Genomic DNA, 13645 nt, shown 5'->3' on the forward strand with positions numbered 1-13645 from the left:
ATACAAGATTAATAGAGGAAGGGATAAAGCTTTGGCAGAGGGAGATAGCAATTCTCCATCGTGGGTGGAGCCAGTATTCAGGATGGGTTGTCCTTGTCCATTCAGAATGTGGACCGAGTCCGTTAATTTTTTGCTGGATCCACCTTCCTAGGACCCACCTTCAACTTGGTCCTCAGACTGGACAGATGTGGCGACCTAGCTCTCCCTTCCTGAATGCTTGTTTCTGCTCTCCTTGGCTTTGAACATGGACTGTTTTTGGACTTCGTGAGTTTCTTGTTGAAGCCCTCTGTGTCATTTGAAGTGATCAGGCGATTTGGCATGGCAGTAATTCCAGGCCTTTGCATATCAGCCATGCAAGGCTTGCCCAGCCTTGGTGTAGGAGCTCCTTTTGGCCAAAGCAGCTCAGACAATTGAGGGGAGGAATGGACTCAATATCAGGTTTCTGACTGCCTTCCATGACTGTTTTCCATTCTTCAGGTCAGCGTGCCTTGCCTGATTGACCCCCAATGTTCCATTCTGCCACTTGTGATGCCGCTGCCAGGATGGACATTCTCATTCCCACCCATTTTGGCTGATTGCTAAGGTGCTCAGGACAGGCACTGAATCTCATGCTCATGCAGCCCCTTCAGGATTCACATCAGAATTTGAAGTATTTGCTGTTTCCCAGTTTGCGGCGGAGGCCTCTCTCCATGCATCCCATTTTGTCTCCAAGGCTATGGCTGCCTTGGTGGCTGCTAGGCACATGCATTGACTTTGCCAATGGCCCATCGACACCCACCATAAATAGTGGCTGGCATCAGCCCCTTTCAGACTCTGTTTGGAGAGACTCTCAACCTGATTCTAGTTGAGACTCGGGATAAGATAAAAAGTTTGCCATTATTGTTTAGACAGGGCAATTTCCACCAGTCTCCCTATTCCCAGCAGCCCTTTCAGGCTCCTGACCAGGGCTTTAGCTTCTCACAGCCCTAAGGTCAGTTTGGAACTAGGCTGTGCCAGCCTCAGTATAGATCCGGGAGGGGGAGGCAGTTCAAACGAGCTTTCAGAGGCAGAGGAGGAAGTGGGATGAAGTCCACCTTTTGATGCTCCCAATAGTTACCATTCCAATCCTCCCATAGGGGGTCGTCTCACTCTCTTCTCCGCTGTGTCGGAACCGACCACTCAAGATAGATGGCTCCTTGAGACAGTCAGTCAGGTCCTCTCACTATAATTTCTCTCCATTCCCCTGATGTTTTTCATCCAATGTCCCTTATCCAGGTACCCTCCAAGGTTCCCCCCAAGAAAGCCCTTATGGATTCAGTGGTCCAACACCTGATGTACATTTGTTCCATTCAGCAGATTCCTCTGGATCAGTAGGGACAGGGATACTATATTCCATCCTCTTTGTAGTCCCCAAAGTTGAGAATTCTAGACCTTAGAATTAGTCTAAGGTATATATAAACGGTTGAGGATGCACTCTTTGCAGTCTGGGGTGCATAAATCAGGGTGATTTCCTGGCCTCCCTCGATCTGACTGAAGCCTACCTGTATATACCGATTAATCATCTACATAGGCAATTTATCAGGTTTTGCTATGCAGGTAGGCATTTCCAGTACAGGGCTCTTCCCTTTGGCCTTTCCTCTGCTCCCAGTGTCTTCACGAAGGTGCTAGTGACTGTGGCAGCTCATCTTAGGTCTCTAACTGTTCGATATTACATGTATGACATTTGGTACAGCTGTCCTCTGAAAACCTTGCGAGACGTCATCTCCAGGTAACCATTTTAATGCTCCGACAGCACAGTTCCTCCATTAATTTGGAGAAGAGCCACCTCTTCTCAACCACTTCTCTCCTTAATCTGCGAGCCATTATAGATATCTTAGAGCATAAGGTTTCCCTTTCCCAGGAGAGGCAGGGCAGCATCACGATCCTTGTGATTCAAGTACATTGCCAGCATAGGGTCTCCCTGGCCCCCTTGTCCACTCTCCTGGGGAAAATGATTTCATGCATTTCCATCACCTCTTGGGCAAGCCTCTAGGAATCTTCAATAGTTCTTTTTACCATTCAAGAAAGCGGGTTGCAGCACCTCATTGTCCAGAGTCCTGGTTCCTCTGGAGGTTCACCTTATCCTCTACTAGTGGCGCTCATCAGCAATCGTCCAGTGGTGCCTTTTCTGGGATCTGCCCAGGGTGGTCGTCACTACTGATGCAAGCCTGACTGGCTGGGGGGCCTTCTCACAAGGACAAATAGCTCAGGGCCAGTGGTCGCAGCTAGAGTCCAGCTCTTTGATCAACTGGCTAGAGCTTCGGGCAGTGTATTTGGCCTTCAAACACTTCAAATGAAGGATCTCCAAGCTCTCCATGCTTTCCATTCAGAAAGACTTGTGTGTTTTCCATTTGGGCCAGATTGTTCTCTGGTTAGACCCTTCATTCATTCCCAAGGTTAATTCTACCTTTCATAGGGCTCAGGAACTAGTACTCCACAATTTTTGCCTGAACCAGCTCATCTGTTGAAGAGACTTTGGCACACACTGAATGTCCAGTGGGCCTTACACATTCACATTGATCAGACACGCTAGTTCCATAAGACTGAGGTGCTTCCAGTAGTGCTTCACATAACTATTGCTAAGGTATATGAAATCTCTGATATTCCACGGCCGCTGGGGATCACGACCCACTCTATGTCTAGTGTGGCAACATTAGCAGCCTGGCCCAAGCGCCCTTGGTGGAGGTTTGTTGGGCAGCGACTTGAGCTTCCCTTTCTCTGTTTATCTGCCACTACAAAATTGACATGTTCACATGTTTGGCCATAGAATCTTGCAGAGGGTCCATGAGGAGTCTCACTAAATTGGACTTGGATTATGCCCACCCAGGAAACTTTTGGCTTTGGTAGGTCCCATCCTGAATGCTGGTTCCACCCATGATGGAGATGGGGTGTTGGTCTTACCTGATACCCATCTTCAGATCAGGTGGAGCCAGCATTCAGCCCCGCCTTTGAGGGGTCCCTTTCCTGATTCCTCCTTTGTTGGGCTGGCATAGTTGAGGACAACCCATCCTGAATGCTGGCTCCACCTGATGAGAAGAGGCATATCAGGTAAGACCAACAGCCGCCGCCCTTATTAAAAACTGAAAATAAAAATTAGTTTAGTAAAACATACTTTAAAACTAATATTAAAATATATTAATGAAAAATAGATCAAAAGCAGTTCATGAGAATGTCAGGTCTAAATAACCAAATGACCATTTGTGCAGTAGAAATAATGAAAATATAAAGTATTAAGGTATACTTTAATGAAAGTATAAAGTAGAAATAATGTGACAATTGTGCTTTGCGCTCATCAGATTTACTGTTGTATTTTCTACAACTTCTTGACACTTTTGAAAGAAAGCACCCTATGATACATATTATAATAGTCACAGGTTCTGGACTGAAAATTGTATCTCAATCAAGAATAATACTATTGGATAGTTAATACTATCCAAATGACTTTCAAAATCACTTCAAACAGAAGCATTAGCATAACTTGAGTGAATGGTGCTTGTTTACTTACAGTTAAAAACAATTACAGCTCTCACCTCTTCATTCTCTATTTTGAGCGTGGTTAGTCTAGACTGTAGCTGATGATATCGCATGAGCAACTCCGTCTGAACCGGCTGCTGGGCGCTTACTTGACATACCTGTAGAAAGAAAACATAAGCCTCTGTAAATTCAATCTAAAGGAGAATATTTGCAGAAAAAAAATATCTTCAGTTAAAATGTTTTTTTTAAAAAAACTAACAGAATAATTCCTTTTTGACTCTCACAATGTAGCTGAATCACATATAAAATAATGTGACAGTAATGACCATTTGTGCTGGTATGCCAAATCCACTGTAATATTTCCAAATATTTCAGGATGTTGACTCATTCTAGCAGAGATTACCTAACTAGTATTCCAAAAGCGGGATTTGAATTAATCACCGTATAAAAGGTCTAAATATTAACTGCTTTCTTATACCTAAGATGTAAGATTAGATCTTGGCCTCCTGACCAATAAATATGATGCATGATGTGATTGGATTGTCTGACTGAGTAATATATAGGGTTTTTAGTTGTAATTTTTTAATGTATTAGATTTGTTTTGTACACTTTGTTTCTATATTTATTCTGTGAGCTGCCCCTAGTTTTCAGAGAAGGGTGGAATACAAATCTAAATAATAATAATAATAATAATAATAATAATAATAATAATAATAATAATGGTGGTGGTGGTGGTGGTGGTGGTGGTGATGATGATGATAGCAGCAAAAGCCATTGTTTTTAAATTTATTTCAGTGGTGGAAAGAATTCTCAATGCACAGTGAACAATGAAAGTTCTAGTATAATATGTATCTAATATATATTTCCAGGTGATATGGAAAATGAATGAGCTTAGCTTCAATGGCATTTGTGTTTCATTTGTTAGTTTTGAATGAAATTAGTGGAATTCTTTTTTTTTTTTAAGAACAGGCATTGGGAATAATGGCCCCTTTATGACTTGTGGACTTCACCTCCCAGAATGTCTGAGCCAGCTGAGTTGAAGTCCATAGAAACATAGACTAAGTCCATTAGTCATAAAGGGGCCACCATTCCCTATCTGTTTTAGAACAAGGACCACATTTTCGCAGTATGCTTAGACCAGTGCCATTCTAATACACAAGAAGCATTACATCTGAAGGAAAGTTGCATTATGAAGCAACATACCTCATCCCCCATGTGAGGCTGGTAGTCAAACTTCAGTGGAGGACAGAAGACCTGGTTGCACATGTCCATAACTGTATGTTTGTCACTTCGTGCATCCAGGTTGTCGACAGCATTTTCAATTATGTCCAACCCCTCATGGCGTGAGGTTTCTAGATTGTATTCAGCAGAAAGATATGTTCTGAATGTCCGTGCTAGACTAGCATGGAATCCCAAGTCACAGCACTAAGGAAGAAAAAAACAACAAGCTTAAACAAAAGCACATACAAATTCTTTCTAAATAGAATAACAGTTTCTTTACTTGAAGAAATGCTAAGTAGCTATGTGTTATTTGTTTGTTCGACCTGTGACCAAACTGATACCTTAACACTTACATTATGGTGGCTTTTCACTCTCCACTTCAATATATTTCATTGTATATTAATTTAATTTAAATTAATTACTTAGATTTATAAGCCACCTTTCCCCAAAAAGACTCTCATGCACATACATACTGTACATACATACATGCACATACATACATACATACATACATACATACATACATACATATGTATATATATATACTGACTTCAGACTTATAAACAGGATTAAAGATAAGAGCTAACAAAGGAATGATAAGACATTCAAAGGTATCAGATCAACAATATAATGTAAGTAGACTAGAAATGGACAGGACTAATGTCCACTTTCTCATCTGAGTGAATCTTCAATAAAATTCCAAAATTGCTGCAACAGAAATAAGAATTGATTTATCTGATCTTATGCCTCATTGCAACTCAAAAGTGCAAGAATTAGCATTCGATTAAGTATTTCTATCAACCAGAATGATCTATTGCAACTTTTCTGTAGCCAGCAACATCCAGAGATTATGGTAAGAACTATGGTGGACTTCGTAAAGTCCTAACATTATTATATCTATATTATATACGTACGTATGTACGTATGCATGTATTCAACCAGCCAGCCAGCCATTTTGCCCATAAGATAAGCAGCAGGAAACATGACAGCGTAACAAGAACATCGTTGCTATAATGTAAAATGTTTCCTAGGCATTATATGACAGAGTCTTCTGCTACTTTACTCTGGGAAATAGAACAATTTTACAAACCAACAACAGGTAGTTTTATTAGAGAAATAAGGTTAGAGAAAATATATCCGGGTTTTTACAAACTTCTCCTGAGATCTTTGGGCTTCAAAGGACTTTTCATTTGCATTCTTGGATTAGCCTTCCCTCCCTCTTGTATGTTTGTAGAGGCCCCAACCCTTCATTTCCACCAAATTTAGCCTGCATTACCACAGTTGAAAATAGCGATAGCACCACTAACCACATACTTCCGATCTGAGAAGGCCTCAAGACCTGCAGTACCTAATTTAAAAGGTATCACTTTACAGCCAAGACCAAAGTAGACTAAACTGCCCACATCAAGAGACTCTTCCAGCCACACAAATGTCTGCCTTGAGTAATTTTCAAAGCCACAAACTAAATGCCAAATTTTTCAAATGAACGTGGGACACAGAAATGTAGCTGTTTATAAAGTGAAGAAAATAAGATGGTCATTTAGCTATCAGTTGTCTTCTGAACCTTTAAATATTAAACTCGGGCACCAAAAGCTAATACACACATTTTGAGTTTAATTAAACTTGTCACAATTTTATTACGGTATATACCAACTCAACTTGATAGTTTGAATCCATTGTTACTTTTCTGTTATTTGGTGTATTAATACAGGTCGTCCTTGACTTACAACAGTTTGTTTAGTGACTGTTGAAAGATAAAGCAGCATTGAATATAGTGACATAAATATTTTTCACACTTATGACCGTTGCAGTATTCCCATGGTCACGTGATCAAAATTTGGATGCTTGGCAACTGACTCATATTTATGATGGTTGTGCTGTCGCAGAGTCATGGGATCAACTTTTGCAACCTTCTGACAAGCAAAGTCCACGGGGAAGCCAGATTCACTTAACAACTGTGTTGCTAATTTAACAACTGCAGTGAATCACTTAACAAATATGGCAAGAAAAGTCATAAAATTGGCTCAAACTCACTCAACAAATTTCTCAGTAAGCAACATAAATTTTGGACTTGATTATGGTTGTAAATTGAGGACTATCTGTAAAAATAGGGTGGGAATTATGTTGTTTTCCCCATCAGTCTAAAACAGAGCTGAATATTACATTCAAAAAGCATGTTGATTTTGAGACCTGCAACATTCAATCAACAGAAAAAAAAAGAAGAAGAGCTCTGGACAACAATTTCCAGTTTTCCTCTTGGCTTCATGCACATGTACAATTCTTTTCATTCGAAGTTCTGAGATGCATTGACTCTACAGAAAGAAAATAATTTCCCATGAACTTAGCTATTTATTTATCCATCCATCCTTTACCAATCTAATCTGCCAGGCTTTGACTTTATCTAAGCAACCCTGAAAGTAAAGGTGTCTTTAATAAATGATGTGCTATGAAGTACATTCTGTTGATGCGCTGTTTCCATCTAGCACACAGGATTAGGAAAGACTTCTTTGTAGGCTATTGTCAGTGTAGGTACGTGCAGGCTGATTCACCTTTTCAACGGTGTGCTGTTGGTTGTACCCAAAAAGTAAGCAGGACCAGGAATAAATTAAAATCTAAGTGCCTTTCATATCAAGCTTTGGATTTAGAGGCAAAATAAAGGTACTTTGCAGTGTGTCCAATCTCATAGCTCACTTCGATCATGGGTAGCACAAACTATAATTAAGCATGATGTCTGAATTGAGCTGATAAGTCACTTATCTAAGCCTGTGTGTGAGAAAGTGAGTGAGAGATTTGTATTGCTCACCAATATTCCAAGCTCTGCTTTTAAAGACTGTTGTAATGCTAATAGGGGATATATCATACTGGTTATGGATTATGGGAGTTAAAATCTAAGACATTAAAGCAGCAGAGGGTAGGGAAAAAGCTAATCTACATCAGTCATTTGTCATTCAAAATATGCATGCTATGAAATTACAAGTAACTCCTTGCCTTTTGGGGGGCCACAGAGAAACTGAGTACTGAAAGTTTAGAGAGATTTTCCCTTCTTATATTCATTGTGACTTCTGGATGCATAGAGCATCTCTATTTTACACCCATTTTGTTTGTTTCTCTTATGATTCATGCAGATCTTTTAGTGGAATCAGGTACTTTTGCCCATCATAGCCACTAAGACTATATTTATGTCTAATTTTACAAATGGAAAACAAACAATGGTGGGGTGGGTCCTTTCTGCTTGCCTGACTAAACATGATGTTTACGTTAGTGGAGAAGAACCTGTGAAAAATTGTTTTCCTTATAAATGTAAGAAAAGCTGACTTCTAAGCCTCTATTGTGCTAGCAGCTTCAAACATTCGCAGTAGAAATGGGGCATAATACTGTAATAGGTACAAATGGGTTATTATAGCCCCATTAGTTTGTTAAGGTTCTGCATTTTAGAAGCAATGTATCCTTAATTCTTAATTTTTGTAAAGTAAGATCCATGTGGGCAGTAATGGGCAGCCATTACTGCCACACTGTGGGTGTGGCTTATTTTGTGGGTGTGGCTTGATGGTCATGTGACTGGGTAGGAGTGGCTTGCCGGTCATGTGACCAGGTGGGAGTGGCTTGAACGGTCATCGTCGTTCAAGTGAACTGTTAAGCCCTCAACTTACAATGTCACCAGTGTCGCTCGCTGGGGTGACAATTTGCTTTGTGTTTCCCATGCTCTCCTTCCCGGGTCATCCCCACCTCAGGCTGGGTAGCTAGGCGAATGGGTGCCGATCAGCTGTTGAGAAAAGAGGGGGGAGGAAAAGGGCCCCCTGCAACTCCTGCCGGTGCTGTTCTCCCTGTCACTTTCCGAGGAGGAGGAGGATGATGGGAGGGGGGGATTTAAAAATATCAGAAAGCCGAGGGAGAGTTACAAGGTTATTATTGCCGCATGATGTCTTTTCATCTCAGCTGCAGGCAAAGTGAGGGCTTCGCAAGGGGAAAAAGACCACAGACCAGACCATTTTGGCATGGCTCAGCTTGGCTCAGCTCTCCTTTTCCCCCTTGCTGCTGCTGCTGTGCACTCCTTGCTTTTTTCCTCTTTCCTCCTTCAAGGAGGTGGCTGCGTGATGCTGGAGGGGAGCTGGGCAGGAGAGAGGTAAGCTCATCTGAGGCCAGGAAGGAGGAAAGAGGAAAAAAGCAAGGAGTGCAGATGCAGCAGCAGCAGGAGGGGGGAAAAGGAGAGCTGAACCGAGACCGGTAATCCAGGAAGTGACTGCCACCAGTCAGCTGGAGCTGTGCATGCAGCTTGATTTCCACCGGTGGAACTGCATTCCACCCTGTCCTGCCTGCTGCCCACCCCTGCATGTGGGTAATATTAAACTATCACCCTCACCTGTTCTATAAGACATAACTGTCTTAGGATCAGGGCAACTCATTCTACTGCAATATGCAGAGTGAAAAATGCTGAAATACATAAGTTGATAATGTAAGTAGTAGAAGTTCCTATTGACTACCTAAGGCAGGGGTTCCCAACCCCCAGTCTGTGAACTGACCCCAGTCAATAGGATGCTAGAAACCAGGCCTCGCAAACCAGTGAAGCCCAATCCATGGGATACAGGTAGCACATGAAACCACACTCCCTCTGGTCCACGGAAAAACATGTCTCCACAGAATCAGTCCCTGATGTCAAAAGGTTGAGTGCCACTGACCTAAGGTATGAAATATTCCTTATATTAACATATTTTGACACTGTTTATAATGCTGATACACATTATTCATATGTGAAAAACAGACCAAAGTGCCTTTTCTTCAGGAAAACTGAAATTAACAGCAATAGCACTTTAAAAATTATATACCACTTCAAAATGCTTTACAGCCCTCTCTAAGAGGTTTACATACTACCCCCAACAATCTGGATCCTCGTGTTACCAACCTTGGAATGATGGTAGGCTGATTAATATGTATGCAAGATACACAAACTTAATACACTAGAATCTCTGGTCACCAACACTTCTGACCACGACCAAATCAGGTTCTGATCAAAAACTTTAAAAAAAAATTGAATCTGGTCACGAACACATACTCAGGTGGCAATCAAGTATGGCCACAGCTGATTTCCCCTCCCATGCCATTTTTTTTGGAAATGCCAAACAACAGTGACCTTGTGTGGGTGCTGCATTAATTTTGCATTAATTTTTGTTAGGTTTGGGTCACGACCAAATTAGGTTGCTACCAAAGTTATGAACCGAATTGTGGTTGTGATCAGAGGATCTACTGTAACATTGTTTATGCAAGCAAACCACATATAATTAGTTAAATTTACTTATAGTGAATTAAATATGGTTTGGGTTAGGCTCCTAAAGGGAATTTTCTATACAGATAAGAAAAGACCTCTGTTAGTTTCTGGACCCAGAATATGAAGATCCAGCTCTTTTGAGAAATCTGTAATATAAGTAAGTAAGTAAGTAAGTAAGGAAGGAAGGAAGGAAGGAAGGAAGGAAGGAAGGAAGGAAGGAAGGAAGGAAGGAAGGAAGGAAGGAAGGAAGGAAGGAAGGAAGGACCAGTAGTGAGGTGCACAGAGTCAATTGAAATGACAATTAGTATACTACTGAGAAACCTAAAAGGCTAGTGTGGAATAGATCATCTTGAAAGATGTCTACGTATGTGGCTGATAAGAGTCATAAAAGACTTGATGAGGCATAACATTCAATGGTACAATCAATACGATTTAGAAGAATAATTAATTTTCAGTGATTTAAAACACAGCAAAGATTTGAGATTAAAGTCCATTGTTTTTATTACTATTTAATGTCTTGTGTTTATCTAGAGTCCAATTTGTATTTTGCCAGCAACATGATAACCCTTGTTGCGAACTATAATTGGATTCAGTGCATGTTTAAAGTTGGCAGAAATCTTATTTGAAATGCTTTGGTTTGATCAATTAGTGCTTTAATTCTAAGTTATCTGCAGACCAGGGTAGACTTCAAATATTTTAGCAAGGAGTTCTTTGCCAAGTTGCTGGGTGGGTGTGGCCATGGTGTGGACAGCTTATCCATTCTCTTGTACCACGGCACAGGGAGAGCTTTTTTGGCCTCTCTGGGCTCTGGAGGCTTTCCTCGAACCTCTGGGAGGGAGAAAATTGCGACAGTGGTCTCCCTAAGAGGCCCTCTGGAAGCCGGAAATAGGCCTGTTTCCAGTCTTCCCAAAGTTCCGTAGGCCATTTGTTTGCCCTCCCCGAGCCTCTGCACGTGCCCCACACTTACCTGCATAGGGGAGGGGAGGGAAGGGTGGGTTGGTCCAGCCAGGAGTGGGATTTGGAGGTTCTCCGAATTGCACAGAATCTTAACTAGAGGTTCTTCCAAACCGCTGCAAACCCCCAGACTTTCAATTAGTTACAAAATAAAGGAGTTTCGATGCACAAAATCCAGAGGTGCCTACTCTTCAACAATCAGCGAGACAACTCATACCTTATTTTTCACTGTGGTTTTTAAGAATTTTTTGGTAGTTTTGTGGGCAGTTCACAAACAAAAGTTCGATCTTCAAAGTTGAGAAATAGTACCTGGCATTCGGAATAATCCTTATCTTTCTTATCTCCTTCAATTGTCTATCTTATCAGCCCTATTTCAAAACTTCTACTCTTTTATCTTTCTTCGAATACCTAATAATATCACCATCAGTTTTGTTTGGACATTATTATCACCTCTCTGTTCTTTGCCCGATAGCATTTATATGTGCTGAACTCATCTTCATCTGCCTTGGTTTATATTGTTCTCTCACTTCACTGTAATCAGTTGGGGGGGGGGAAGTCATAATCAGCATAAAATATTTTAATTTAAAAAATGTATAAATGAACAGCTTCAAGCATCTAGGGCCCCCTTTAATTTCATCAATAGCTGAAAACCCTGCATGTCTGAATACTCTTCTACTTCTGTTGCTTTTAAGAAACCGCTGGAAGAGGGAAAGCATCATGATATGAATCCATAGACAAATAGGTCCTGTATGCTGAATACATTAGCAATTGGTCATAAATTAAGACCGCATCACTGTATGTCCACAGTCTAGAATGCAACCATTTTCATGGAAAGGTGAATGACATCGCTATAAAAGAGAATCACTTTGGTACTCACATCAATTAGATCGGAAACATCATGGATGTAGTATTTACTGACTGCTGCATTTGTGGCTGCTAGGTTCAGCAGATAATCATTCCTAGCTTTAGTGCACTTGAGCTTGTTTTCAGAATATTTTGCTTGCCTCTGAAAAATGGAACACAAGATTCAAACAAAATGTATTCAGTTTCCCAATCCTCGTTGCCCTCCCCACCCCCAAATCAGGCTCTTAGAACATAAAAATATCACACCAGACTAGCATTCTGTGGTCAACCACAGGTCAGAGGGAAGCCGCCAATCAAGGCAGGGAGTAACAACTTTTTTCTGCTGTGGTTTCTTGATAGAAACATAGAAACAAAGAAGATTGAAGGCAGAAAAAAGACCTCATGGTCCATCTAGTCTGCCCTTATACTATTTCTTGTATTTTATCTTAGGGTGGATCTATATTTATCCCAGGCATGTTTAAATTCAGATACTGTGGATTTACTAACCACGTCTGCTGGAAGTTTGTTCCAAGCATCTACTACTCTTTCAGCAAAATAATATTTTCTCACATTGTTTCTTATCTTTCCCCCAGCTAACCTCAGATTGTGCCCCCTTGTTCTTGTGTTCACTTTCCTATTAAAAACACTTCTCTCCTGAACCTTATTTAACCCTTTAACATATTTAAATGTTTCGATCATGTCCCCCTTTTCCCATCTATCCTCCAGACTATACAGATTGAGTTCATTAAGTCTTTCCTGATACGTTTTATGCTTAAGACCTTCCACCATTTTTGTACCCCGTCTTTGGACCCGTTCAATTTTATAAATATCTTTTTGTAGGTGAGATCTCCAGAACTGAACACAGTATTCCAAATGTGGTCTCACCAGCACTCTATACAGTGGGATCACAATCTCCCACTTCCTGCTTATTATACCTCTAGCTATGCAGCCAAGCATTCTACTTGCTTTCCCTACCACCTGACTGCACTGTTCACCCATTTTGGGACTGTCAGAAATCACTACCCCTATGATGCCATGCCGTCCCCGATCTTGGGGTTATATATAGCCATAATGACTGGTAGCCATTGATGGCTTTATGATCTATGAATTTTTAAAGAGAAGCACTCTGTACTGACATGCTAGTTACAATTTAAAGGAATGGGGCAAACACAGGATAATTTACAACTGCTGTTTCTTTTGAGTATTTCCAAGTAGAGTTAGCCACCTGGACACGCAGGTTTCCAAATTTTGTACAATGTGTATATACAGTTTGAACATTTCTCACCACATCAAGAAATATTTGGCAATCCTCCCCCTCCCCCCATCAAGCAGTAAGCGAGGGTTTAAGGTGTTTTAGAATTCAAATACTGTATAACCAAGACTTATTTTCTACAGAGTTCACCACAGTGTAGTACACCATAGTACACCCCTGTGTATATCATCTGCTTCTTTCTGAAGCCATATTCAAACATTTACTGAATAATCATCCATATATGCGAGTGGAAATTTATGTTAAATAGCCATATGGCAATGTAGGTTTTCTGCATTAGATCTCTGGACGAGAGTTCATAGCAAACATGGTACATGAAAACCAAACAGAATAGCTGAAAAAACAGGGTAGTGCCTGGCAGAGTCATCAAACAACAGCTTTGCTAACAACCAAATGCTAACTTTGTTTAATTAATGTTGCTGAAAGGTGAGGAAGAAATATTTGTTAATTAAATCTGCAATGAGCAGCAAGTTTAAGATTAACAATGTCTCAGAATTCAGATACAAGCAAATTAATAAAATAAATAAATAAGATAAAAATTGTTTACCCAAGTGAGTAATAAGATATTATTCGTGGAAATATACTAAACATTTACAGTAGTG

The 13645-nt window shown here is 40.6% G+C and overlaps 1 protein-coding gene across 2 annotated transcripts in view; it reads right to left on the reverse strand.

Annotated features, from left to right (window-relative positions):
- SRGAP3 (SLIT-ROBO Rho GTPase activating protein 3) overlaps positions 1 to 13645 on the reverse strand; it is a 266985-nt gene that overhangs the window by 64679 nt on the left and 188661 nt on the right. For both annotated transcript variants that reach the window (XM_070738287.1, XM_070738288.1), the window contains exons 6-8: positions 11808 to 11936; positions 4696 to 4917; positions 3549 to 3650 (exon numbers count right to left, since the gene is read on the reverse strand). In XM_070738287.1, coding sequence (XP_070594388.1) covers positions 3549 to 3650; positions 4696 to 4917; positions 11808 to 11936 — 453 coding nt within the window. The remainder of the gene's footprint in view (positions 1 to 3548; positions 3651 to 4695; positions 4918 to 11807; positions 11937 to 13645) is intronic.

Source organism: Erythrolamprus reginae, chromosome 2 (genome assembly GCF_031021105.1).
Source record: "Erythrolamprus reginae isolate rEryReg1 chromosome 2, rEryReg1.hap1, whole genome shotgun sequence".
NCBI classification, from domain to species: domain Eukaryota; kingdom Metazoa; phylum Chordata; class Lepidosauria; order Squamata; family Dipsadidae; genus Erythrolamprus; species Erythrolamprus reginae.